Below are 27,995 nucleotides of genomic sequence, written 5' to 3'. Positions count from 1 at the left end.
TTTCTAATGACTGATAAAGACAGACATCTGAAATGGTTTTAATGCCATCTCTCTCCGTCTGCATCAGTCTTCCGCTCTCTCTCACCACTCCAATGGGTCAAGACCTAAAATGGGTCACAGGCCTATGTTTAATGGATCCCCACATGACCACAGTGGTGATATGCTTTCAGTGTAGGTCCCATGATGAGAGGCTAAATGTTTCACTCGGGTCCCAGGCTGCCAAGGTTTAAGAGCCCTGGTCCTAAATGATAGCTAGACCTCGAGCTCAGCAGAGAACTGTAAGGGGACACTGAGTCCTTGGCCTTCACTCTAATTCTCACCCAGGCCCAGTGAAGGGTCTGTCCACAGCTGATAAGTGGTTTTAATGTGATCTCCACTCTTCTTTTCTGCTCCCTTGCTCTTTTCCTCTTCCTCAGTTTTTCTCTCTCCATTCCTCATTCCTTCTCTTGTCGTTTTGCTCACCTCTTCCTCTCATTACTCTCACTCTCTCACCTTTTTTTTTTTATCCCAAACTGTCTTAGATGATGGCGTGGCTCCAAGTGTGGATGAAGGGTCTTATGGCATCTTTGGCATTGTCCTACTTTGCTGTCATTGCTCAAGACAATCAGCTTCAAGGTGTGACAGCAGAAAGACAACACTCAGGTGACATCGTGAAGAAAGAGTCCCATCCGGTACTGCACAGACAGAAGAGAGCATGGGTCTGGAACAATCTTTATGTGGAAGAAGAGAAACCTGCACCTATCCCCTACAAGATAGGACAAGTAGGTTAACATCAGTATTTTGATCTCACAGTCCAGTTTTAGGTTTTTTGCTTCTTGAGTCTTCTGTCTGAAAAAAAGACTAAATTATATTTTAGTTTAAACTATTCAGTTTGATGCGGTAGGGTTTAAAAATTCTGGGGCATTAACTTGTTGTCGTCCGTAAGCAGTGTTTTATTTGGAGACATTTTGTAAAGAGTTGTTGATTTGACTCCTTACTTCTGACTATAAAACAAGCAATATTAATTTCCTTTTCTTTGTCTTTGTTAGCTTGAATCAACCTTGACTGCGGGGGTAAAGAAGTTTGAAATAGATGGTGACGGAGCAAACACCATCTTCACTGTGGATCAAAAAGGGGACCTGTTTGTGACCAGATCTTTGGATAGGGAGAAGCAGGCCCGTTATAATTTGACTGCCAAGATGTATGATGGGAACGGCAAGCTGATTGAGAATTCTGGAGACTTTGCCGTCCATGTGACTGATATCAATGACCACAGCCCTGTTTTCCCCAAACAGTACAATGGATCCATTGTGGAAAGGTCTGAAATAGGTATGTAGTCACTTTCAATAGAGTTATTTGACTAAAATCACGAGCTGATTTCTTTCCAACACACCTTGGACTCAAATTTAGGTTTATTTGTAGATACAGTCTCTTAAACAATATTTAATGTGCTCCATAATTCAAAATCAGACAGGGAATGGAAAAAAAAGATATTGAAAACATGCATTTCACTTAAACTACCCTACTTTAGATTAAAAATAGACTCAACTGTGAGAAAGTATGGAACACCAAATTTTATATTAATCCTGTCACAATCATTGGTGCATTCATGTGTGAAATAAAACACATTAGTGACTCAAGTAACTAAATTTTAGCACATAATCATATTTCAATAATCAGTCAAACAGCTATGATGCAAAACATATTAAACTTGATTTGATTACATTTCTGGAAAATTCTATAAAAGTATAATGAGATGTCTATTGATAGTGTAAATCTCTCAAGTAAGTTTAGAAAAGCTTTATCTATATATAACACTTTATTAAACACACAAATAGAACTGGAAGGGCTGAAGAAATAAAACTGGAGAAATACTGTAGATCTTGGCAGCACCAGTAAAAACACTAGTAACAGAGTTCTGGAAATATTTTGAAGGGAAATATGTGTACAACCAGCAAAAATGGCATGACTGTAATCAAACGTAGGTGAGATAAATACATGGACTGGAGTTGTTTTTTTTTATATATACTTTATTTAAATGAAAGAAAGCTGTTCTACACATGCCTTATATGTGGAACATATATGTCCTGGCCAGAGATGAGCTTAAGGTTTCTCACTGTATACTAGTAGCTAATGTGATTAAGTCCAAATAAAGTATACAGTCATGGACAAAATTGTTGGTACCCTTCGGTTAATGAAAGAAAATATCACAATGGTCACAGAAATAACTTGAATCTGACAAAAGTAATAATAAATAAAAATTCTATGAAATTTAACCAATGAAAATCAGGCACTGCTTTTCAACCATGTTTCAACAGAATTATTTAAAAAAATAAACTCATGAAACAGGCCTGGACAAAAATGATGGTACCCTTAACTTAATATTTTGTTGCACAACCTTTTGAGGCAATCACTGCAATCAAACAATTCCTGTAACTGTCAGTGAGACTTCTGCACCTCTCAGCAGGTATTTTGGTCCACTCCTCATAAGCAAACTGCTCCAGTTGTCTCAGGTTTGAAGGAAGCCTTTTCCAGACGGCATGTTTCAGCTCCTCCCAAAGATGCTCAATACGATTTAGGTCAGGGCTCATAGAGGCCACTTTAGAATAGTCCAATGTTTCATTCTTAGCCATTCTTGGGTGTTTTTAGCTGTGTTTTGGGTCATTGTCCTGTTGCAAGACCCATAACCTGCGACTGAGACCAAGCTTTCTGACACTGGCCAGCACATTTCTCTCTAGAATCTCTTGATAGTCTTGAGATTTCATTGTACCGGCACAGATTCAAGACACCCTGTGCCAGATGCAGCAAAGCAGCCCCAGAACATAACAGAGCCTCCTCCATGTTTCAAAGTAGGGACGGTGTTCTTTTCTTCATATGCTTCATTTTTCCATCTGTAAACATAGAGCTGATGAGCCTTGGCAAAAAGTTCCATTTTTGTCTCATCTGTCCATAGGACATTCTCCCAGAAGCTTTGTGGCTTGTCAACATGTAGTTTGGCTTTTTTATGATTTGTTTTCAACAATGGTGTCCTCCTTGGTCGTCTCCCATTAAGTCCACTTTGGCTCAAACGACGACGGATGGTGCGATCTGACACTGATGTTCCTTGAGCTTGAAGTTGACCTTTATTCTCTTTAAAAGTTTTTCTGGGCTCTTTTGTTACCGTTCGTATTATCCGTCTGTTTGATTTGTCATCAGTTTTCCTCCTGCGGCCACATCCAGGGAGGTTGGCTACAGTCCCATGGATCTTAAATTTCTGAATAATATGTGCAACTGTAGTCACAGGAACATCAAGCTGCTTGGAGATGTACTTATAGCCTTTACCTTTAACATGCTTATCTATAATTTTCTTTCTAATCTCCTGAGACAACTCTTTCCTTTGCTTCCTCTGGTCCATATTGAGTGTGGTACACACCATGTCACCAAACAGCACAGTGACTACCTGTAGCTTATATATAGGCCCATTGACTGGTTACAAGATCGTAGACACCTGTAATGCTAATTAGTGGACACACCTTGGATTAACACGTCCCTTTGGTCACATTATTTTCAGTCTTTTGTAGGGGTACCATCATTTTTGTCCAGGCCTGTTTCATAAGTTTATTTTTTAAAATAATTCTGTTGAAACATGGTTGAAAAGCAATGTCTGACTTTCATTGGTTAAATTTCATAGAATTTTTATTTATTATTACTTTTGTGAGATTCAAGTTATTTCTGTGACCATTGTGATATTTTCTTTCATTAACCGAAGGGTACCAACAATTTTGTCCATGACTGTATATGCTTTGACAAAGAGTCTCTGATATTTTAAGGATTAAAAACAAAGACTTTTTGTCTCCAAAAGAAAATCAGTATTTTTGTTTTCAAGCATCACTCAAAAAAAAAAAAAAAAAAAAAAAGAATAAAATCTTTAATTTGAGTGTATGATAATCTCTTTCATCTAGGAACTAAAGTTGTTGAGGTGATTGCAACTGATGCAGATGACCCCACCACCGCTAACGCAGAGCTGAAGTACACTTTGATAGATGGACACACCTTGTATGAAAACGTTCCTGCCTTCGAAATTGACTCCACAGGTAGGCTGCCAGCAGTGATGTCTATCAAATAAATTAGGGAAGCTGTAGATTAGGGAAGCTGTCCATACTAATTTAACTTGTGCATGAGTCAGAGAGGAGCTCAAAGCTGACACCCTCTCTGTTCCTTTGCAGGGATGATCAGCTGCAAGATAAACACTCTGGACCGTGAAACCAAGAGCCAGTATGTGGTGGTGGTTCAAGCTCAGGACATGAGAGGAATGAAATCTGGCAGCACAGCAACCACCTCTGTAACCATCACCATCACTGACACCAACGACAATGTAGCTTATTTTACTGATAGTAAGAGACAAAGCATTAGATTGTATTCTTATTTAACAAATAAGGGGAAAATGTAAGTCAGCTTACATGGCATCACACCTGACATGTGTTTTCTGCCCACAGGGACGTATGAACTGCATGTTCCAGAGAATCGCAAGCTGAATGAGAAGATTGGCACTCTGAAGTTGGAGGACAGAGATGAGATTCAGAATAAAGAGCCCTTGTTGACCATTCAAAGTGACTACAATAAAATATTCAACTTTGTACTCAGCCCTAACAAAGATGGCAACCTCATACTCAGACAGGTAGGAGGCCTGTATGGTAGCACAGGAGATGGTGCAAATATATTCAAATACATATGTATGTGATACATATGTATATATATATATATATATATATATATATATATATATAAACATATATGTTTTTTGTGAATAGGTAGCAAGATTCTCTATTCCTGATAACAGTTGTGACACAATACCACTGGCACTTACATGTGTACTGCTGGATGGAAATAACTGAAAGGAAGAAAAATATCACATTAATAGCTAAGTTTAATACTTGCTCCAAAACTAAATAAGAGTTTATGATGACTAACATCCTCATACTAAAATGTTCAAACCCTCAAAACTGATGGGAAGCTCAAACTATTGCCCAAACAGCCTAAGATGAACACAGAAGCACATTCTGGCACCACTAACATCCAGGAGTTGAGCATTTGGAGGATACTCACAGACTTGTGACAGGATTTCCATAAATTTTAGTACACTAATATATTGAGATTTTTATGTTTTTTTTTTACACCTCCTTGTACATTGTGCCACCACTTGGCCAGTAATTACACTATAACATTTAAGCCTGCAGCAACAAATGTGATATGTTTTTGCAGGATGACAGTTGAAACCACCTCGTTTAGGTTGGGAAAGATATTTATGCTTGTGGGAATTTTAGTTGGTTTACTTCACTGGATTGTACTCTCCAGATAAAGTGTTTAGGACATCAGAGAGCTGAAAGTGTATTCTAATGAAATGAGCTCAGTAATAACTTGGGCTCATGTTGGCATGGAACTGAATCGCACCACAATCTTCTCCCTGCTCAGCTCGCCCCTCAGCTGCAGCCCTTCTCATCTTTCTCACCAGCTGTGTTTACATGTACAAAATAAGCCGGTTATCGGCCACAGTGTGGTTAAGGTATTATTCTTAAGCTGTTTACAAACGCCTTTGATACCCTGCAACTGATTGTCCTTGTTGCCATGGATAATCCATTTAACAGAATATTCCTGTCTACCTGTGGTGTCCCATTCACAGATGAAACACAAACAACAGTTTTTTGGTACACTGGAAAGAAATGATAGTTCTGGTAGGAATTTGGGACACGGTGTTCGCTGTCATGTGGTTGGCAACAGAAAGTTGAAGCACATATTGTGTCAGTTAGTAGAGTCATTGAAAATGTTCAGGAGCAATCATATTTCTTTTTTAAAATGATCATTTCTTTGATGTTATGTAATGCAAAAATATTGTATATTGGATTTTTTTCAATGCCTGAACCATATTTTGTATATGTTGATGGGATAGGACTTACTGTATTCCCTTTTTACTGCTAGTAGAGTGGTTTCCATTTGAGTTTGATCCACAGTATCTACATATTAAAGTGTTCTTGGGCAAGACACTGACCCCACATTAGCCCCGATATGCTTTTTGATGTTATCATCTATTTCTGAGAGACAAGACTAATATATCGGCACATTATTATTCCCAACTTGTCACATACACCTTTTGGTCATTTCACATCTGTTTTTGAAGTACAGGGTACTCCCGTTACATCACATTCCAAATCACAGCGAACTGATGCATACTCTTTATCCCTCTATAGCAATAAGTTATGTACAAGCAGAGCCAAAAGTAAAACATCTGGAAAATGTCATTTTATAGTTCTGACTTATGAAGAAAGAAAATCTGAGTAAGGAGGTTATAGCAGAGGATAGGGGAGAAATGATAGACACACAGCTCCCAACTATGAGATTTGTGTTTGAGTCTAACCTTTCTATTTGTCATTTCCTATTTTAACTGAATTTTTACTTAATTCCCTCTATTATTGTTCTACTATGTTACACATTAAAGCACTTGGTTAAAAACAGGTAACAGTGCTTGATTACATTTATGAAAACATCAGGCTAATGTAATTCATATACAGTTAAATACATTATTTTGCAGAAATCATGGTGGTCACTTTCAGGTTTTCAGGTTTCAGTATTAGAGGCATCAGCCACGAAACCGGATGTACCCTTAAAAAAAAAAATAAACAAAAAAAGAGAGAAAACCAGTAGCTAAACTTTCTCACACTTTCACACACTACTTAGAGTCTGTGTAAATCCTTGGGATGAGCTCAGTCAGGTTGCTGCAGCCAAACTGACCACCTTTTAACACCTGAAATCATTAATAATCCTTGGTGAGCACATAGAGGTGCAATTTCTCTGAGGACAACCATAAGTGATGCATTTGTACACCAAAAAAAAAAAAAAGGTGCAAATGCAATGTGTCTTGAAACTAAAAAGCACAGGACATGGTTGTATGTACACTCTTGAGAATGCATCCCAACATGGAACACCTCATCTTCAAATGTTCAAGCGAAATAAAGTCAAGGCACTTTTAGTAGTTAGAAATCATGTTTATATATCTAAAATTTTTGCTTGCAATAACGAGGTGTTGAATAAGCATGCTGCACTCCAAACAGCACACATTTTTAACCTTTTTGTTAACTAATTTCCTTCAACTCTGTCTTTAGCCTTTGGACTATGAGACCAGGAACACCTACACTTTTGATGTCTATGTCCGGGAAAACTTTATGAAGCTGAGTTTTCCTGCAGACAACTTGAACAGTGCAAGCACCACTGCACAGGTAAGTACCACACATAGTGGCTAGAGTCTTTAAGCCCTCCTTAAAAGGTGTTAATATCTTTCTTTTTATTTTATTTTATTTTATCACAAGCAAACTAAAAAGGTTGCAAAGTCCTGCAGCAAAAGGACTATCCAACAAAATGACCTAACTGTTTTGGTGGTCCTCCCTGACTTCCTGAGTCAAACCTTTTGTTTATCTGTTACAAATATTTAAAACTTATAGGTAACCATCAGAGTATTGGATGTAGACGAACCCCCGGTTTTCACCCTGCCCATCTACAACTTTACTGTGGTAGAAGAACAGGTGGTGAACAAAATAGGAATCGTTACAGCAACAGATCCTGACAAAATCAAGAAATCCATACGGTACGATTGTGCACTCAGCCTCCGCAATAACCAAGAATGTTTTTGCTGTAATGCTGCAGTGTGGAGGAGTTGTTTGGCTGAATTTTTGCTCTTGCTCTTTAGGTACTCCATCATAGACGAGGATTGTCCTATCAGTATCAACCCATCAACAGGTCAGCTGTCCGCCCTGAGGAAGCTGGACAGAGAGCAGAAGGCAAAACACACATTTGAAGTTGAAGCACAGGAGGAGCCAAGTGGTATGAGACTTGCACGGCTTTATTAATCCCATTTCTTTTAAACAATAGATCCTCAGATAAAAAATTAAAACCATGTGTTTTCTCTAACAATGGCAATGTGCAGAGGGAGTTACACAAGAGAGGCCAAAAGAGACACAGTGTTCTCTTGTTTGCTGTGCAACTCTTTTATGTGTTTATAAGGATGGGAGTGTAGCACATTAACAAGGATTTTTATAGATTTAACACACTGCTATAACACCTGGTTGACCCATATGGAGAAGGGGAGAGTAAGCAGAAAAATCACATTAGTGCATTTCTTTGTTCGCTTGCTGCTTCCAAGCCAAACTCTATATTTTTAGATCAGCAATGAATGGAATTCAAAGATCTATTTTAGTTGCTTGTCACAATGTTTAAGGAACACAATGGTCCCCTGAGCTTGACAAGGTCCTCAATATACACTATTTGTACTGTACTAAAGATAGTTTCAAAATCTCAGTACAAGAGACAGCAGAATCATTCATATTTATCAAAAGATGAATATTGGAACGGAGCATTGGAGATGAAAAATGAATGTAAAAGGTGCTTTAATGAGAGAAAAATAACTTCCAAGCAGACATCTCAAATCTAAATCCTTCCAGTCAGTTGACCTTAGATCTGTTAATGACAGAGTTACATACACCTGGTTTTCATTGTGGCTGATAATGCTCATTAAGGTAAATAATAAACAAGCTGTGTGTGCTCACCTATCCAAGAAAAAAATCAAGTATGAGCAATGATGAGCAAAATTCTCCAAATATATTTGGAAACTTGGTAAAAATGTAGAAGCTGTTTAAATGACAATAAATTTTTCAGCCGTGAAAATTAAATATTCCATTTCACTGTGGTTTAATAAATAATAATCTGAAAAATAATGATGAATAAAAGATTTAAAGGGGCACTTGCATGCATTTGTCCCACAATCTCTGTTTTAACATGATTATTTATTTTCACACAGAACTGAGTTTCACATATATTGAATGAGATTACATCAACAGATTAAAGTGTGAGAATTTGTTTTCTCCTCTAGCATGTTTTCTTTGAAGAACTTTGTACAGGCTGATAGATCTTGTTAAAGTAGTTGGACTTTTTCAGTTTTCAGTCCCATCACAGCTGCATGAGCAAATGTCAAAATTAGCTTCTGCTGCAGTCATTCACCACATCTCCACCAACACAGACTTAACTTTGAGCTGTTGGTCTGTCTTCTGTAGGTTTGTCATCAAGAGTAAAAGTTAATATCATTGTTGATGACATCAACGATCACCCACCTGAACTGGATGTGGGAGACATCTTTGTATGTGAGAAGGACAACACCAATACAGTAAGAAAAAGAATCAAACTTTTTATGGAAATTTTTTTTTATTTTTTTTTTTTTTATTTATTTTTTATTGCACTTCCAGACCAAGTCGATCTCAGTCAACTAACTTATTAAATGAAAAAAAAAAATGCAATAATAGTTCATTATAGTTAAATATGTGGAGGGTAGATCTAGCTTTGTTTCTCCACATTTCTAAATTCTAACCTTAATCCTCATTTTTCAGGTAATAGGAATTTTGAAAGCTGCAGATAAAGACGACCAACGAGCCACCTTCACTTTTAAACTGGCCAGTCCGAGCTCCAACTTCTCCATTAGAGACTACGGCAGTAAGTCATTTTCTGCTCGGAGCACATATTTAAACTTATTTTCTTGGCTTTCTAAACAAGTAGATGGGCTTGCATTGTCTTCTGCACTTGTTGCTATGCAACAACTGAGACTCCATTTGAGACAGATTGCTCTTATGCTAAAATTTGATATTATTTTAACTTTTAAAGCATAATTAGGACCTCCAAACCACTTAGGGAGCCTGTCTGAGACTATAAACACTGTCTTGGATACCAAACAGTAAATGTAGAAATGAGTGAAAGCAAGAGGGTGAGAGGAATGGGGATGCTAGGGTCTTAGCTGATGATTTTAAAGCAACATGTTGTGTCAACATGCCCTACTCCTTTAAAGTGATCATAAAATTAAAACTGTTTTAAATGTTTATACATGATATGTTTTGCAATGTATGTCAATATGACATTATCTTATCAATCAATGACAAAACAAGGTTTTATGTTGGTATTATTAGTTGATCAATTCTTAGGAAATGTTGTTGATTCATGCTGCTTAGGCAAGCAATTCCTATCTGATAAAAATGGCAAAAACAGACTGTACTGTGTCTGCTTCTAACAGAAAGATGTGTTTGCATGAATCTTTGGAACACAGTCTGTACACAGACGCAATTTATGTGCCTAGGATAGTTTCCTGAATGTTGACATGCATAGATGTCCCTATTTACTTTATATATTTATATTTGTCCATAGCTACAAATATGTAAAAACCCAAGATTTCTATAACAATGGGATTATTTGAAGTGATAAAAGGTATGGCTAGTACCTTTCTTAAGAGCTTGGCTACGAATCTGCAGATATCTTCTCAGTTTCTGTTGCTGTTGCTGTTTTGGAAAAAAACATAAGAAAAGAAAAGACAAAGTGTCCGTTTTTTAGTAGTGTTTCTTTGCATCCATACCATTAACTTAATTTATTATGTTATGGTATGTCGATTTGTGTTGTTGTTTTGACAAATAAAAACATAAATTTGGGGGCATTTGGCTTCTGATGAAGCACTGAAGGAAAGTATATCTCTGTATGGTTGTTGAGTTAAAATAAAACACGTTTTACTTCATAATGTCTCATTGCATCTTAAAAGAAAGGAAAATGGTCCCGATAGGTGCCAAATTTAATCTAAATATTTAATATACAGCAATCAAGCAGACAGGTGCTATAGCTCCATCATCGCTCACATAAAGCTGTTTGTTTATTCTAATCACAAGAAACTCTCCACAATAATGAGATCTGGTGCCATTGGGATGAAAAGTATGTAAATGCTGAATAAAAAGCTAGATGATGGTAAAGAAAAACTCTTGAAAGACATTTTCTTTGATCCAGATTCTGATACTTGCTTAGTGGTTGGTGTTCAGTTATGTCAGATTAACAAAGCTTATTTAGTTTATTCAACACAGAGCAAAACATAACACATAAAACAGTTCTCATAATTTTTATGATCATCACATGTTGTTTAAATCCAGAAAGCTTGCAGAAGCATTTTACCAACTATTGTAGTCAAAGTCTGAATGGATGAAAGCCTCAGGTAGTCAGATAAAAGATTTAGGTGAAGGGTTAATATTTCATTTTAGTGAAACTTGAACCATGCTGAAAGGAAGATAAACAGAAAAAAAAAGGGCTGAACTTCCTTCATCCATTTCCACTGCGCTTATGCCTGGAGGATTTGACATGTAGAACTGATGGAGGAAAGCAAGAAGACTACAGAGGGAAGCAAAAGAAAAGGAAGATGAGGCAAAGGTGGGAGAAAAGATGAAAGGAGGCAAAAGGGAGAGATCAGGAGCTAGGAATAAGTGTAATAATACTGTTATACTGTTAAATGTGGAGCACAAGTACAAAGAGGTAGGAAAGGTAACAGATGAGGATGACAGAAAGAAGGTTTAAAAATAGGAAGTCTAAACCAAGACAGAAAACGGTGTAAATGAGAATGAGAGAAAATTTTAAAGAGGGAGAGAAAAGCCAATGAGGGAAGGGAAAAAGGAGAGAAGAAAAGAAAGAAGAAGAAACTGAACAGCAAAGACGAGAGAGGAAATGATGGTGTGAAGAAAGGATGGCATCAGAAACATCAAATGTCTAAAAGGTTAAAAAAAAAGGTTCAGGAGAATAAAAGAAGGGACAAAGAGACAGGAAAACGAGAAATGGACAAGTTTTAGATAACTGCTGGTTATCAACTCCCTAATACAGAAACACACACACACACACACACAAGACCTAAAAACATTCATTCATTCATCCATTCATTCATTCATTCATTCATTTATTTATTTATTTATCATTTTTGCTCCTAAAATTTTTAAAACAACCTTCATCACAGCAACCACCCAGACTCAGAGTCAGTGTAACAGCAGAAAGGACTCAGTGTTCGGAGCAGGAAACTCACTACGTTCACATCAGACAGACGGAAGAAGAAAAAAAAAAAAAAAAGGGAAAAATGTGACGAAAAAGAGTAATGAGATGGAGAGAGCAAATGAAATCTAGAGAGGACAGTGAGAAATATCCAGAAATCCAGAGAGACCGGAAAGAGAGGAAATCAAACAAAGAAAGAGCGAAAGATGAGATGGAGAAGAGGGATGAGATGAAGGGCAGACAGATGCTGTTTTCATCTTTTATTCAGTTAGTTAAGGCTTCATCTGTACTCATGTCCCCCCCATCAGAAGGCTGTGTGAAAGATGGACACAGTCTCAGAGGCTGACAAGCGAAGACATATCAGAAGTCCCTTAAACCTGTTTTCTATCTGCGGCTCTGCAGAAGGCGACTGCTTTGGGCACAGAGTTCCCTTTTTAGTGTCCAAACAGTTTTCACGACTCTTTGATGATAATTGTCCGCTGGCACAAAATCAGTTTGTGAGCTCAAACCTTCACACAGGGCTTGTCCTGCTAAGTGAAACTCACATCGATAAAAAAAACAAAATAAAACAAACATCTGCTTATTTATGCATCTCCAAATCACTTTGCATTTGATATATTGTCTTTTATTTACATGAAGACTTTGGAAATATTTTACAAATTGCTTACAATCATTCTGATTTTTAAAGATCTCTGAATAGTAGAGCCCTGAATCTCAAATGGAACAAAATAGATGAGCCAAATGTCTCAGATTGATCCACTCTCCTTTCACAAACATCATTTGTCCTTAAATTTCAGTCTTAATTCTGAATATCAGTGAAGTTCAGTGTGTTTTTATTCAAACTTGCCCTTAAAACAGAGCTGCTGATTCTTTGTGTGAGAGCAGAAGGGTCTTTCCTGCGATTGTGCTCTCTGAAATTCCTTCACTTGTTAAATATTGTGGAAAACATCATCTCAGCAGGAAACTTCTGCCTGCCAAGAATTTGACTAATGACTGTATTGTTGGTCAGGCCTGCAGAAAAGACCTTGCTTTGATTTTCCCCACACGTTTCATGACTTTTAACCAATTGATGGTTATGACTGCTAATCACTAGCTCTGATCACAAACTCTTCAGACTGCAAACTAGATATTAATTGTCTTTGGGGAGATATTTTTCTTCTGCAAAGGAAAGTAAACAATATTGTTGCATGCATCTGAGCAGTTACAAAAGCTTAGACTTCTTTTACAATCTAATTAACTATTGTATTTTTTAATGTTCCTTTGTTATATGTCATCTTTAATCATTTAAATCCTAAATGAATTAAAGTAGCAGATATTCACAAATTATCGATCTGCCTTTAGGTGATGACTCTATTCTCACTGTCTCATGTCATATGTCCTGTATGAACACACATTACAGACTTGTCAAGTAAACATTAGATCCCCTTCAAGGAAACAAGATGATGAATCCGGCATTTTAGACACAGACTTTTCATAAAGTAGCACAGGTATCTGTACACTTTGTGCATTAACATGCCATCTCTTACAGACAGCACGGCAGCCATAGTAGTGAAACGAGGTCCATTCAGCCTTGAGGACCCCAATGATTACAGCATGGATGTGCATATCAGTGATGGAGAACTGAACAGTGTCACTAAACTGGCAATCAAGGTGTCTGTGCAGTTTTTGTTTGTTTATTTATTTTAAAATGCAATAGATTAACAGCAAAATTCGTTGTTACAATCTTTGGTTGAATAGAATTTTTGATGCAGTAATCGGGTAAATGTAGTGACAGTTTATTTTATGTTTATGCTACCTGTAGTCATGCCAGTGTGATGCAAGGAGGACTCCCACACATTGCAAAGCTGGTGCTCGGAGGATGGGCGTCAGCGTTCATGCCCTGATAGCCATACTGCTTTGCATACTTACCATACTAGGTGAGTTAAATTTTTCTCTTATCCTAATGAGTTGCTTTTTTGCTGCATCTTTCTTCCTCCTTTCATATCCTCCATATTCCTGCACATACTGTAGCTTTTGCAGAAGTTTTCTAGCTTGTCTTTAAAGTGAAGAAACTTCTTTTTCACTATTTTAACATCCTTGAAAGTGCCTGTAAGGGGAATTCCACATGTTTTCAGGTCTGTAAAATCTGTTTACAAGTGTTAGGGAGTGCTGAAGCACATGTGAAAAAGCCTTTTGTTGCTCCAGAGGGAGTTGCACAAAATCAGATAAATTCCCTTAAGTGATGTCACTGTGCATGACTTAAAATGAAAAAAATCTGGAAGGGAGGTGTGGAGAAAGAAAGAGGTGAGCTTACCAAACATTTATAGCTGGTTCTATATTACTGCTTGAGGACATATTAGTTGCTGCTGGTGTAACAGACTTTATCTAAATGTTTGAGTTGTATTAGGGTAAACTTTGGTTTTGAAAATAAAATAAAAGATTATCTTTAGTTTTACTTTCCCTTTAATATTTGATCATCATGCAGCAGTGAAGTTATAGATTGGTGCAGGATCTCTGTGTTTACTGCTGGTAAGTTTGCTGGAGAAACTTACCTTTTGCTGCTTGTGTATGCAAAATGCCAAAATAGGAAAATCAAAGACAAAAATCAGGTTTCAGTGCTGTAAAAGTTCAAAAGCAATAAAGTTTTTTTTCTTTTGTAAAGAAAACTACAAGTTCTCCTTGTCTTAGAACATTGGATGGTTTCAAATCTCGATTTACAACCATAGCAAACAAACTTAGGAGAGAGTGGCGGTCTTGTGAAGTGGATCCTGTTTTCCTTGAGGACCCCCTTCATGCTACTAAAACCATCATAGTCCCCCTGCCCCATCCTATGCTGAAACCATGCTTGGTTTTATGCATTCAAAAGTGAGATTCTCACCATAAATAATGAACTCTGGCTGAGTCCTGTCCTTCAATGAAGCCAAAGTAAAATTAACAACATATAGTCTTGCTTTTGTTCTTTTTTTTAAAAAGGGACATTGTGTGGACATTAATCACAATGGCTCTGAATGTTTAAAGCCTTGTCTCGTGGTCTTGTGCCATGATCCCAGATTGGGATCCTCTGGTCTAGTGGATTTGAACCACTGTGGGCAGGTGAGCAACGCCCTTCACCTGCAAGATGGGTAAAATTTAGGGCCTAACTTCAAGATTGGGAGGAATAAAGCATCAATTAGTTTATTTATATACTGCAGAATGTAGTGTTTTAATGATCACAAAATACAGATGGATTACAGAGTAACTGCAAGCCTGCAATAGTATTGATTTGTCCTACAACGTGCAAATAATCAATAAAATAAAATAAAATAAAAATAAAAATAAATAAAATAAAATAAAATAAAATAAAATAAAATAAAATAAAATAAAATAAAATAAAACAAAACTGTGATGAACAGGTAACCTGACCAGGGTGTACTCTGCCCCATTGGCTCCTACCTCATGTGACCCTTCATTAGCATAAACTATAGATGGATGGATGGATGGATGGATAGATGGATGGATAGATGGATGTTTTACAAGTATTTTTTTACTTTTCCCATATTTAATTCACCAAACAAAGACAGTTCACCTCAGGATTTTAACTGGTGCCAGGAGCAACCCTGACTGTACTATTATAAAGATGGTAATACATGAATGTTCTGAACAGAGAGGGCGTTGAAACACTTTGATTTTGAAGTTTTTTATTATTTTGCTGACAGTCATGTTAAGAACATTTCTTGAGCTCTGACCCCGCTCTATTCTTTTGATTTTAGAAGTAGGAAATGCTCAATTACAATTACATCTGTATTACAATCAAAGAGGTAAACAAAATGCATAACTTTTACTTATCACCGGCTCATTAAACAGCATAACTATATACACATGCATATTTGTCTACATAAATCATCTTATAAAACATTGGTATTAATGTTTTGCTTACAGTGAAGGTAGATTTAGTTCCTTTTTAAAATGTGATTTAAAAAAATGATGTAAATCCTCACTGCTGTTTTTCCTCACAGAGGAATGCGTGAACTTATAGCATCCATGATGGATGCAAAAAATCTAGTGCTGAGTGATTGTATTGTGTACAGATTCACTTGCCATTGCTCTGCAATAAATAAGATTTGTGTTTTGTGGGGAACTTCTCCCCTTCTGGTGTTGTTAGTTTTATGAATAATGCAGTGGCGGATGTGGAAATAATGCCCATGGCCATAAGCTCAATATTCTCTTTGAAACCTTCGCCCCCTGCTCCCCATTTTTTCTGGGGAAAAAGAAGTGCTTGTCATTTTATATCAGAGGCACACAGGAGATAGTTGGCCAAACATGAGGGATCTCACACTGAAGTTGGAAGTTAATGATGCAGAGAGATGGAGACAGAGAGACATGAAATAAAATGTTTATCTAGACTTGGATATAGGATGTTAAGAAGGGTGAAACCAGGCGAGTGAGACAGAGATTTTGATGTTGAATGAGACTAAATGAGTGACAGAGAGACAGAAAGAGGTTAAAGAAGGAAGAGGTTGACAAAGAGAATTGTGGGAAAAGCTGCAGAAGAATAGCAGTAGTAATGAGGAGAGTTTATCAGCTCTTTAGGTGCCGTCTGCTTATCAAACACCACCAAACACTCAACCTATTAACTATTAATACACTCCTTCACTATCGCGCTACTTTTCCCTTTCATTTTTCCTTCATCTCTCTCTTCCTCTCTCGCTTTCCCTCTGGGTCTCTCAGTCTGTCTCTTTGCCTACCACCCTTCCTCTTTCTATCTCTCTTTCTCTTTATCAAACACCCCCAAAGCAGGCAAGATTAACTATTTAATGCACTTGTCATTATCTGTCAGTGCCCAAAGCAATTTACCATGCTCTCCATTCACAGGCACATTTCTCACATGAAGTCAGGTTTGACACAAGGAAAGAAATTTTCTCAGTCATCTTCAACAAAGAAAGGGCTCCTTCGTCTTTTTTTGCTCCTCTCTCTCTTCTCTTGTCCCTCTAAGTCTGCTATCTCCAGAGCTTATTAAACTGCAGAGCATGTGTTGTAAAAGATTAATCTGTTGGTTTCCCATGCAAACTTAAATTAGTCCCGCTCGCCCTCAACTAAAAGGCATGGCTAATGCTGCCTGTCCGCTGAGAGAGAAAGAGGTTTATATCAAGACCCAAGCTTACGGCCTAATCTAATGTCAAATGTATCCTTCCTCCTTTCCTTCTATGCTCATCTGTCCTCATTCCTGATTTCTTCACCCCTAAGTCTCCCATTTCTTCCACTTCCTCCTCCCCTTAGTTAGCAGCTGCTTGCCTCATTTGTTCCTTCTGTTCTTTTGTTTTCTTCTCTTTCTCCCTCCTGCTTCCTTATCCCTGTTCTTTAAGGCCACTCTCAAAGGAAGAGAAAGCAAAACACTTTACTCAGTTCCTCTTGGAACATTTTTTTAATGAAGTTGGGTTTTATACATAGTGTTCAACTCTGTATTCAGTGTTTTTTGAGTTATATTTGGGAGATGAGAATTATTTAACCCAATATCACAGCAAAGCATTTCAATGCATGAAATAACATGCACAGTTATGAGCAGACATATTTGCACAGATTATATAACCAATTAATAATGTCATGCCTTGTAATTTGCATACTTTATGTTCTGATTAACAAATGAAATAATTGTCCAAATTTCCAGATTATTTGTTTGAACATCTGCAGAAATGGCAGGAAATGTAGCGACTTGGTGGTTGAGATGTTGAAATATTCTGATACACCGTAGTTTGATTGACTTGTTTGCCATTTTGATTAGCATCCACCTCTGATCATTTCAAAGTCTTATTTTGTATGACAAACAGCACAGAGCCACAAACAAGGAGGCTCTTGGGCATTCTCTCAAAACAAGTTTTACTCTCGTACATTTTGCAGATACACCTTTGCTGCATCCCAGACGTAAAGCACAAGATGATTGTGGTTTGTTAGAAGATATGCAAATCTGAGGGGTTTTCTGATGCAAGTGCCATTTGTTTCTGTTGAATGAATCCTGACTTAATTCTCATTAGTATTAGTTTCTGAGCTTTAACCCTTAAATCAAAGCTATCAATCGCACTTTGTGGAAAACGATTGGGACGTTTACAGTCTTTGCATCTGATCTCTTGATAGTTTTCTTAATTTTTTGCATAGGTTGTATCATAAATGAATGATGAAAGAGCTTTACATGACATTTTGATCATGGAGTACCTGTATGTGGTTGTCTGATTCTTGTATTAGTTGACAAAGAATAATAATAATAAAAAAAAAAAAAGGCTATGGTTAAGTTTGGTTAAATCTGTTGGTATGGGTTGTGATCTGTGACCTCTTGAGATACATTCAGTCAACCTTTTTACCCTGTGGTTGTCATTCTTCTTCCATCTTTGTTCCTGAAAGTCTTTCAAAATCACTTTTAGCATAAACAAACTTCCAGTTTAAATGCTTTAAGACTCCTATTGTTCCATCCATATCTTTATTCTCTTATTTCCTTCCCTCTGTTTCACCTCTTGACACCCCTGCCTCTCCTTTCAGTTGTTTATTTCTTCTGCATCTGCTTGGAGCAATTCTTCTTTCTTCACCATCCTCCTCCACCTTGTTTTCTCATATTCATTTCCACTTCCCCCCTGTGTTTACTGAATCTTTGTTCCTGTTTCTTGTGCTCCCTACCCCTGTCTCTTTTTGACTTTTTGCCTGCTTTTCTCTGGCTGAGTAGAGTCATTACAAGTTTTCTTGACATAGGTGAATAATTTCTACCCCTTGTGCTTATCCCTGTGCTGTTTTTACTCTCATTCTGTTGTTAGTGCTTATTTTTTTCACTTGTTTCCTGAACCTGATCTGTTTTGGTTGTCTAGTTATCTGTCTTTGTATTTTTTGGTATAAAAGGATGTGTGCAACTAGATGCTATCTGTGTTCTCTTGTAAATATCTGCAGTTTTTCCTACCCAGTTGCTTTCTCAGTAAATCAGACATGTAGCGAAGAGATTTTGAGCTTCGTATCTGTCATATGTCTCCAAAATACATTATTTATTTTCTTTATTTACTCGTTACCTAGATGATGATTTCACGATGCAGCTGAACATCCCTTTAAAAAAGCATCCTGTAAATAATAAGAATTAATGTATTCCACCTCTGCTCATCTGTGCCCTTCATAGTCATAGTGATTCTATTTGTGATGAGGAAACGCTACCAGAAAGATTCTCTTGCCAGCATGAAGAACAGCGGAGAGATTCACGAGCAGCTGGTCACATACGATGAGGAGGGAGGAGGCGAGATGGACACTAATGGGTATGTTCATGGAAAAAAGTAGCACAAAGATACTTTTCAGCAACCTTTTTGTTGTTTGCACAGAGAGTTTTTAAACTAAAAAACACCACCTGAACAATTCACAGAATGTGTTTAAAGTTTTGAAATTAAAATATTGGATTGCACTCAGCCTCTCAAACGTGTTGCTGTCTCATGTGATAAACTGTGAAATGGCAACACATAATTAGCGTGTTGTTTTGTGTAAGACAGTGTCCAGATATCAAAAAGGTTTTTAAACAGTGAAAAATGTTTGGGACTGATCTCAGAGTCACTCACTCGAGTATGCAAGTTGGTGAAATAATACTCCCATTTTCTGTCTACCACTGCTTTGTTAGTGTGAAGGTCAAATCAGTGGTTTGTTAGCAGAATATACTAAGACAGCAATGTCCACCAGGATCAGTATAATCACTTAGCAAGATATGTGTCAGTAGAGTGACCCAAAACAAGCCCATGTTAGCGTACTTTCATACAGTTAGATATGGAATATTTAAATTTGAAAAATATGACACCCCTAGTGGTTGCAACAGCAACTACATATTAAGGGTAAAATTTGTTTTTATGAAAGCTGTTGCAGTCATGATCAGTAGTTTTGACTTCTATATCTAACCAACTGATGCTATGACCTAAAGCCAACCAGCCAGTGACAAAGTTCCATCACAATATGGCGACTTTACATGGAATGAGTAAAATGGCATCCATAAGAAAACGATGCTTGCATTGTAAAATTTATGTATTTTAGATTAAAACAAGATCATTTTCTAACTCTACCAAAACAATGTTTTTATCTAAACTCAACCAGGAAGTGAAATTTTTTGTAATAAAGTGGTTACACATTATTGTCACAAAGACCTACAATTAAAGCGCTGCACTCAGCTACACTACACACATGACACTGGTAATTTAGCTAATACTAAATGTATGACGTGTTTTTTTAAATTGTTATAACAAATTGTTAAAACAAACATTAACATAGCCTTATGCACATGCTTGTTTACAAATCATTTTGATTAACACAGGTCCTTTTTTTTAAATTCTGTCTCCTTATCTCAGCTAATTCTAATATAAATCTAAACTGCACCAGGCTACATCTTGTTAAAAGACTGATGGCATGGCTGAAAAAGGGATTTAAAAGACACACATAAGTAAATAAATCAGTATGTGCAGTGGATTCAAGGGGAGTTAAGACAAGTTCTGAAAAAAAAGAAAATATGCTGCAATTATATTAATGCAAATTTATTATTATTAAGGACTTAATCGATAACATATATAAAATATCTCCAGAATAATCCCTAAACGAAACTAACATGCGTTTCTACTTTAACTAAAAAAAAAAAAAAAAAATCTGACATTAACAACTTCAGAATAAAGTAATAATTGTAATCACTGCAAGTTAATCAAAATGGTAGCACTGGAAAATAAATCCACTCTGCTCACGGTTCAGAGATAGCCTTCTATGATGATTCATCAGCTCTCAACAAATGAACACCTGGTGTTTATCGTTCTTTCAGCTACGACGTCTCAATCCTCACTTCTGCTTGCAATGACGGCTCCCTGCTGCGCCACCCAGATCACCACCCGCACCCCTCCCTGTACGCCATGGTCCAGAAACCCCACCACCACACTCAGCCCACCGCATGCAAAGGTGACATGGCTGCCATGATCGAGGTGAAAAAAGATGAAGCTGATCACGACAGAGACGGATTCCCATACGACACTCTTCACATCTATGGCTACGAAGGACCTGAGTCTTTAGCTGGAAGTCTGAGCTCTCTGGAAAGTTCTTCCACCGGTTCGAACTTGGATTACGACTTCCTCAATGAGTGGGGGCCGAGGTTCAGGGCCCTGGCTGAGCTGTATGGTGTAGATGGATCTGACTACTACAATCACTACTGATAGTACATCCATGATGCCAAAATTAACACATGCTAAATGTAAACGGTGTGGATCAGTGGTCAAAAAGAGCCATAAAAACACACTGACTAAAAGCATGCATGAAATATACATATTCATACACACAGTAGACCCAGACAGCCGTGTTTTTCAGAGACTTCTTCAGCTCCTCAAAACACAATCAAGGGGCTTTTTTTTCTAGCACTGACATCTAGTTTCTGTTATCATCCGTTATTAGTGTGTTGTGCCTGTTGTCTGTTCACTTGCAGTCAGATAATAAGAGCTTCGACAAAAATCCACGAAGCTCCCCTGAATCAAGGATTTCTTTCTCTCTTTTTTTTTTCTTTCTTTCTTTTTTTGTAATGACATGGTGTCCTTTTCTTATTTCCAGTGAGGTGCTGGAAAGATTTTTAAAGTAACACAAAGACACGACGCCATAGGATGAAGTGAGAACCAACTGCCTCACACATTAAGTCTGATTCTTGGTGACAATGTGAGAACAGTATCGCGAGGATGGATTTTATTCTTCTGCAACCTTGTGAGTTGTACAGCATAACTCTTTTACTTTACCTGCAATGAGTCATCAGTACGCATGCAGTTGACTATTAGACTCTTGTTTTAATGTTAGACAAATCAGACAAAGCTTTGAATGTTGTCAGTTATTATATATTACAGACGCAAGATCATTTAATCATTGTGACTCTTACTAGACTTAAATTTTGTGTACTTAAGTTCAACTAGGATTGGAAAATGCAGCACATTATTCTTTTTCCTCTTTTCTTTATTCTCATTTATTTTGTTAAGGGCCTGGGATCTCTTTCTTACCTTGATTCTTCTTTTTTGTTTTCTTTTTAAGAAAAGGTCCGCTAAAATGGCAAAACAAGATGATTTAATTTCACATGTGAAGTTGAATAAGTGACGTAAAGCTACAGGAATTTGAGGTGTTTAATCACAGCATTTTCTTCATCTGGATATAAGAGAAGACCAGAAAGTTTAGCTTTGTAAACTTAACAGTGTACATTCACTGAGAGCAAAATACTAATAATACTAACTACTAGTACTAATTGTATTTTTAAAATGTAAAAACCTGAAAAGAAATGCACCTTCTTTGTTTTCCTGAAACCAGCCATCTGCAGAGGAGCCATTTTCCTTGTGAGTCATTTCGTCCATTTTCCCAGTTATCCTCTGCTCTGAGGAGACAATAGAAAGAAAGGAAATGGCTTTACTGCAGCTGAGACAGAATTATAGTGCAGTCCCAGGTTTTATTTGACAGAACCCATCATCACAGTTATTGTTGTGATGAAAGCCAAATCCTCAGTGGCCCACTCGAACAAAAGTAATTCAGACAAATCAGGAAGCTCACAGTTGCAAAAGCAGCTAGTTGGGCTGCCACAGTGGCTCTGATCTGAACTGAATAACTTTAACCTCTCATCCTTTCTGGCTTCTGTCCGGTCATAACACCTCTGATCACAAATATCCAAAACTTTTGGCTATTTTAAAATATTTACCTGGCATAGTGGTGTAAAATAACAGAAGCTCACAAAATGAGGTGTTTGTTTTTCTCTACTAGTGTGAGAACTTGTTCTTTGAAGGTTTTTCTTCTGGTTTTCAGGATTTTTCTTTTCTTTTTTTTACCTTTCATATAAAATTTGACAGGCTTTTGTGATATAAAAGGGACAATCATGACTATTTAAGACCGTAAACTCCTTAAAACTGATTTGAGTGTTGTGCAAACTCATAATTCAGTCTGTACAAACCATAGCATTCAGTTCTTCAGGATTGAAGTGAAGCAATTTATATTCAATGGTCACAATTTTAAGCTGAGTTCAAAGTCAGAAAATTAACATGTTTCTGTTTATATCTGTATTTTTAAAGGAGCTGCTATGCTACTCTTTGAGTATGCATTAGGCTACACTTTCAAGACTAAAATAATTCATGTAAACTGGAAAAGATGGAAAATTAATCTTAAAAGCAAAGAAAAGCACAGTCTAAGTAAATATTTAATACTTAATGTGTCATAACATAAGACAACTCAAAACAGATCAGTGCAAAGGATTTCTGCTCTACTTACACTTTTATTAAATGTTCCTGCTTTATCAATAATTGGTAAATATTTCTCCGGATTTTACCACTCAATGTGTCGCTGACATGGATTTTTTTTTTTTTTTAAACACAAAATTAAATTTATGTTTTTGTGGAGAATCTCTACAGATTTGTTCACCATGAACAGGTTTACTTCATGTCATTCAGCTTGTTGATTTACCTGAAAATATAAACACACTCCATGAACATTTTCTTTACATCATGGAAAACACTATCTGGCTATAAAATGGACATGGACAGTTTTCAACTCAGTCTCAACCTAAAATGTGTGATACTTATCTAAGTACACAGTGCAAAATGAAGTAGTTTCTCAGTAAAAACTCAAATATCATACATATTTGACGTTTTCTGGACTCTAATATCATTGTAGACCTTTTGTAACATGTATACTTTTTGTAATGTGTGAAATGTTTACACATTAGAAACGTAAAAAAAAAAACAACAAACAAACAAACAAACAAAAAAAAAATAAACACATGAAAAACAAAACCTACATTTTCAAGGTTCCACAAATATTTCATATCTATGTTTTTTATTCATTTTTTGGTCATTTGCATTATCATTTCTTTTCAACCCAATATTGTCAAAGGATTTTTTATTTGTCAAACTCAGTTTAAGAGGAGGTTGGTTGTCAAAACACAGCAAAGCAAAAGCAAAAGCAAACATACATGCAGTTTAGCTTAAAAATGTGTGAACACCAAGTTGCAGGTTGGCATGACATTGAACATTGCCTTACACAAAGAAAAACTTCCCTATATATACATATATATATATATATATATATATATATCCTAATTAGGATTTTGTGCAACAGTTTTTATGTTGTGTTTTTTATTTTTTTGGTCTATGTGCCAATCCTTCATAAATTCTTTCTTTTCTGTGTGTTGAATGTTCTTTGCTGATATGCAGGCTGTTGCTCCTCAGTAGCTCTTAAAGTAATCAGGAACAACTGTTCCCGGTGGACTGCCTGACCCCTGGCCTGGCCCTGCAGAGCACCTGGCCAAGAACAATTAATCACTCACTAACATTTAAATAATAACAGCAGACCTTTTGGCTTATTGTGTGAATGAATGCGCCTGTAATAAATGATAGCTTGTGCACTTAAAAAACGTCCTTCATGAAGGCCTGCACTAGTTAAAGTTCATTAACATATAGCATATAAATCAGATTACAAAGTGTTGCCCATTAATTCTGTGCTTTGGACCCCTGCGAGGGTGCGGTCACACAGTACTGTGTCATTAGGACAGTTTCTTTATTTTTTAAACATGATGTAATTCCAGTTTATAACATCTTCTGCTGTTTATTTGGTTTTGTTTGGATTCAAACTTGCTTCCTTAAAACAAGCTTGCTTGGAATTTCATTTGATAAACGATGACTACAATAGCTGGAAGCCCTTTCACAGCTCTCTTCTTGGTTTCATATATGTATAATTAGAATCGTGGGATTCTACTCCTCACTCTCAGTCTTACTCTCCTTGTTTGCTTCACCATATCTCCTCCATGCTGTCCCTCTCTTTGTCCTTTAATCAGCTAAACCAAACACTAGACTCAACTTCCTGTCCATTTGGAACTGTGCCCGCCCCTTCTTGCAGTGTGTTATCTCTCTGGTGAGCCAACACATTGTGCTAACTTCCTGTTAGCTCAGCCTGGGAAATAGCCTTGCTGGGGGTAGAGGGAGCAAGCCAAGGAGAAACACGGGATGAGGTTGGAGGTTAGCAGGGGAGAAAGATTAAGGGGAACAAGGTAGAGCAGTGATGAGTTTCCCTGCTGAGCAGAAACAAAGCTTTCTTTGATAAAATGCTGAGGCACACATGAAAGTGGTGTGAACTTCTTAATATTCTGGCATCTCTATAAAGCAATAAGTAACTTTTCTAAACTGCCCCCTTGATTAAAATTAATCATGGAGGTCATTTCCAAATTCTATTGCTGCATTTAAAGATCTAAAGAACTTATCTTAAGCCTCTTTTATTGTCATCATTGTTAGTTTTACTAAGTGATTTACTGATAATTATTTTCAAGTTAAAATAAAAATACTTGCTTTTCTGGCTGCCAGCTTTCTTTGGGTGAAAGAAAAAAAATAAAACGGCCTTGAGAAGTAAGCTTCGATTTAGCTCCATTGTACAGTAGAATAAACACTTTTTCCTCATATTTCAAACTCTTTGCCAGCTCAAGGCATGCATGAGCTGATTTTTCTGGGTTCATCATTGTTTTCATAACAGCAGCTATTATTGTTCCAGAAATCCCATATGTGAAGAAGTGAATATTTCCAAACCAGCAGTAACAGATAGCGATGCTCTATAATCTAATTTCCAACAGCAATAAGTGGCTAGTACTTAAGGAAAGAATTCTTACTCATATAACTTTTATTTTTCCTGCTTTTATGTTCTGAAATTGTCCACAAGAGCAAGAGAAATTAATACAACATATCTGTTCATTCAAATCCCAATGCTAGTATTCAGATGTCTAATGTTCTCAAAAGAGTCATTTTATTTATGTGTGCTGATTTAATTTGCTTTTCCAGAGAAACAAAAATTTGTAAGAAAAAAAAACGTGGCTAAATTTAGACAATTTCTGTACTTTTATAAATAGGCTATTTGAGCTCATGATGTCTAGGATTGGCTAAACAAGGTCAAGCTATTTGAGTATTAATCATTTTGTGAGATAATTTATCTCTTCTACAAAATAATTCAGCTTGGATTCAACAGTTAAAATAAATCTCTCAGGGTGGGATCCAGGCAAAAAAAAAAAAGTTGTTTGCATTCATGGCAATCAGAAGGCCTCTATTTAATTCTGTATTCTGTTTTAAAATTTAAGTGATCTGATTGGTTTTTTCTGCATACTTCATGTTTGATTAAGGGATTGAATTCTGAGTGAAATGTATGTGGGGGAAAATGTGCCTAATATTGACTGTTCTGTTCCTTTTTCATTTTTCTTTTTTAATTACTGTATTTAAAGGATTTTAAACTTGACATTCACTTTTTTAATGCTGTAAAAGATTAACAAATCTTCAACAAATGAAGGAAAACAGCATTTGATGAATGAGTGAGTGTCTGAGTGAATATGTGATGTTTTTTTTCCTTGTATGTGTACTTGTGAATGCTTGTGACTGTACCCGTGTACATACACACAAATGAGTGTCAAACCAATAAGAAACAACAACACATAAAGATTTTTTTTCTTTGTAAATACAATAGGGGTCTACAAGTGAACAACATGTGCCTTTATTCTTAAAAAAAAGAAACTGTACTTCTTTTTTGTTATTTTTTTTATGTTGGAACACAATGTTTTTCTATATTGTTTTTATGGTGTATAGCAGCTACTTTTTATTACCTGACATTTTTGTAAGTGTAGAATCAAAATAAACACTCAAATATCTTTATTGGTCTGTGATTTTTTAAAAACATAATTACTTTAGTTTAAAAGCTTAGAAAAGATCAAAAGCATATGAGTTTAACGTTTATTTATCCTTTAAAAGGTTTTAAATTTTGGGAATTTAAGAACAGATGGCACCAAACTGCCAAAGTGGCCATTTTGGAGACCTCTCCTGAGCTGTTTGTACTGCAGCCTCTCTAATTTTGTGCAGCTTCACTTTAACAGTTGGCCTTTGCAAAGATTTTTGCATATTGCACTATGATTTAATAGTGATTTAGAGCAACAACTGCATAATTACAAAGGAATATTCAGTTCCATGCTGAAGGTGTTGGCTTTTTAGGCAAGCCGGAAACTTTTTAAAGTTGTGCTATGAGTCATCTTCATTTATTATTCACCAGTAACACACATACTTAATAAGTCTCATCTCACTGATGATCTTTTTAAAATTATTATAAAGGATCATTCAGCAATATGAGTTGAAAATTTTGAGAAAAAAAAGGTGTCATTTGGAAAAAAAACTCCTTTCTGAGGGATGAGAAATTCATAAATATAACCCACCAACTGCTGCAGGCCACTTAGATGATTTGTAGGCGACGGTTCAAGTGTGGACATGGATCTGAAAACAACACTGGCCCATATTAACCGCATGTGTCCATACGCTGTGAGATCAGCTAGGTTTCTTCGTGTCAAATATCACATAGGAGGATGCCATGAGAGGAAGGCTCTGATCTCCTTCACCGTAATCTCTGACATGTGATCAGATGTGACCTCAAGGATATCCTGTGTTTTTTTCCTCTTTCGTCCAAGTGCAAATTCACCACAGGTTCGTGCGGTTTTGTTATTGTTTGAGGCCTGTGGGTTAAAGGGACAGACCTCCTATGTGTGATCATGTCCATATGAGACCTGATTGATTGTTCAGGATCACAGGAGGGAAAACAAGAGAGAGCAACAGACATTCGACAAGTGGGAAATGCCAAAGTGACAACTCTCTTAAGACATGCTGGAGACTCAATGCACAATGCACGCACACACATAGCTTTACTTCCACTCTTTGTATACAGCTTTACCCAAACCCTAACCCCAGCCTTAACCATTACCAGGACTTCAGGAATGACATTCTGCCTCATTAGGGTCAGTCCTTGGTCCCCATAAGGAAAACTTAATGCATGTGAGGTTAGTGATTATACCAGAAAAGATCCAAATGAGGTAACAAAAACAAGAATGCACCCACATGTACACTCTTTAAAACTTGAGAGTGGAGCTTTCGTTAATTTCTGGCTTATGGATCAAGTTTTAAAATAAGACCAGATGTATACATATTCAGCCTCTATGTCAGACTACTAACTATGTACACAAACCCTTTTAAGTCCTGAAACATAAACATAAAATATGTTATTTCTGTTATTTCATGTTTGATGTGTGAAAATGGTGCGATGATCATGATACCTGCTGAATTAGAGCAGGCTCAGACTAAGCTTTGCTCTAAGTTCAAAGTTTTAATGTGTAAAAATAGTGTGTATATGCTGACTGTTTTGCTCTT

The 27,995-nt window shown here is 36.7% G+C and overlaps 1 protein-coding gene across 2 annotated transcripts in view; it reads left to right on the top strand.

Annotated features, from left to right (window-relative positions):
• The window catches only part of cdh5 (cadherin 5), a 36,342-nt gene extending 9,884 nt beyond the window's left edge, over positions 1–26,458 (top strand). For both annotated transcript variants that reach the window (XM_042010254.1, XM_042010253.1), the window contains exons 2-15: positions 522–761; positions 1,029–1,308; positions 3,921–4,052; positions 4,185–4,352; positions 4,455–4,636; positions 7,116–7,229; positions 7,452–7,594; positions 7,697–7,830; positions 9,057–9,166; positions 9,387–9,489; positions 13,364–13,485; positions 13,637–13,751; positions 18,941–19,073; positions 20,600–26,458. In XM_042010254.1, the coding sequence (XP_041866188.1) occupies positions 522–761; positions 1,029–1,308; positions 3,921–4,052; positions 4,185–4,352; positions 4,455–4,636; positions 7,116–7,229; positions 7,452–7,594; positions 7,697–7,830; positions 9,057–9,166; positions 9,387–9,489; positions 13,364–13,485; positions 13,637–13,751; positions 18,941–19,073; positions 20,600–20,984 (2,361 nt within the window). In that variant the 3' untranslated portion in view covers positions 20,985–26,458. The remainder of the gene's footprint in view (positions 1–521; positions 762–1,028; positions 1,309–3,920; positions 4,053–4,184; positions 4,353–4,454; positions 4,637–7,115; positions 7,230–7,451; positions 7,595–7,696; positions 7,831–9,056; positions 9,167–9,386; positions 9,490–13,363; positions 13,486–13,636; positions 13,752–18,940; positions 19,074–20,599) is intronic.
• The last annotated feature ends 1,537 nt before the right edge of the window (positions 26,459–27,995 follow it).

Source organism: Melanotaenia boesemani, chromosome 16 (genome assembly GCF_017639745.1).
Source record: "Melanotaenia boesemani isolate fMelBoe1 chromosome 16, fMelBoe1.pri, whole genome shotgun sequence".
NCBI classification, from domain to species: Eukaryota; Metazoa; Chordata; class Actinopteri; order Atheriniformes; family Melanotaeniidae; genus Melanotaenia; species Melanotaenia boesemani.
This window is presented reverse-complemented; position numbering and strand designations above follow the sequence as displayed.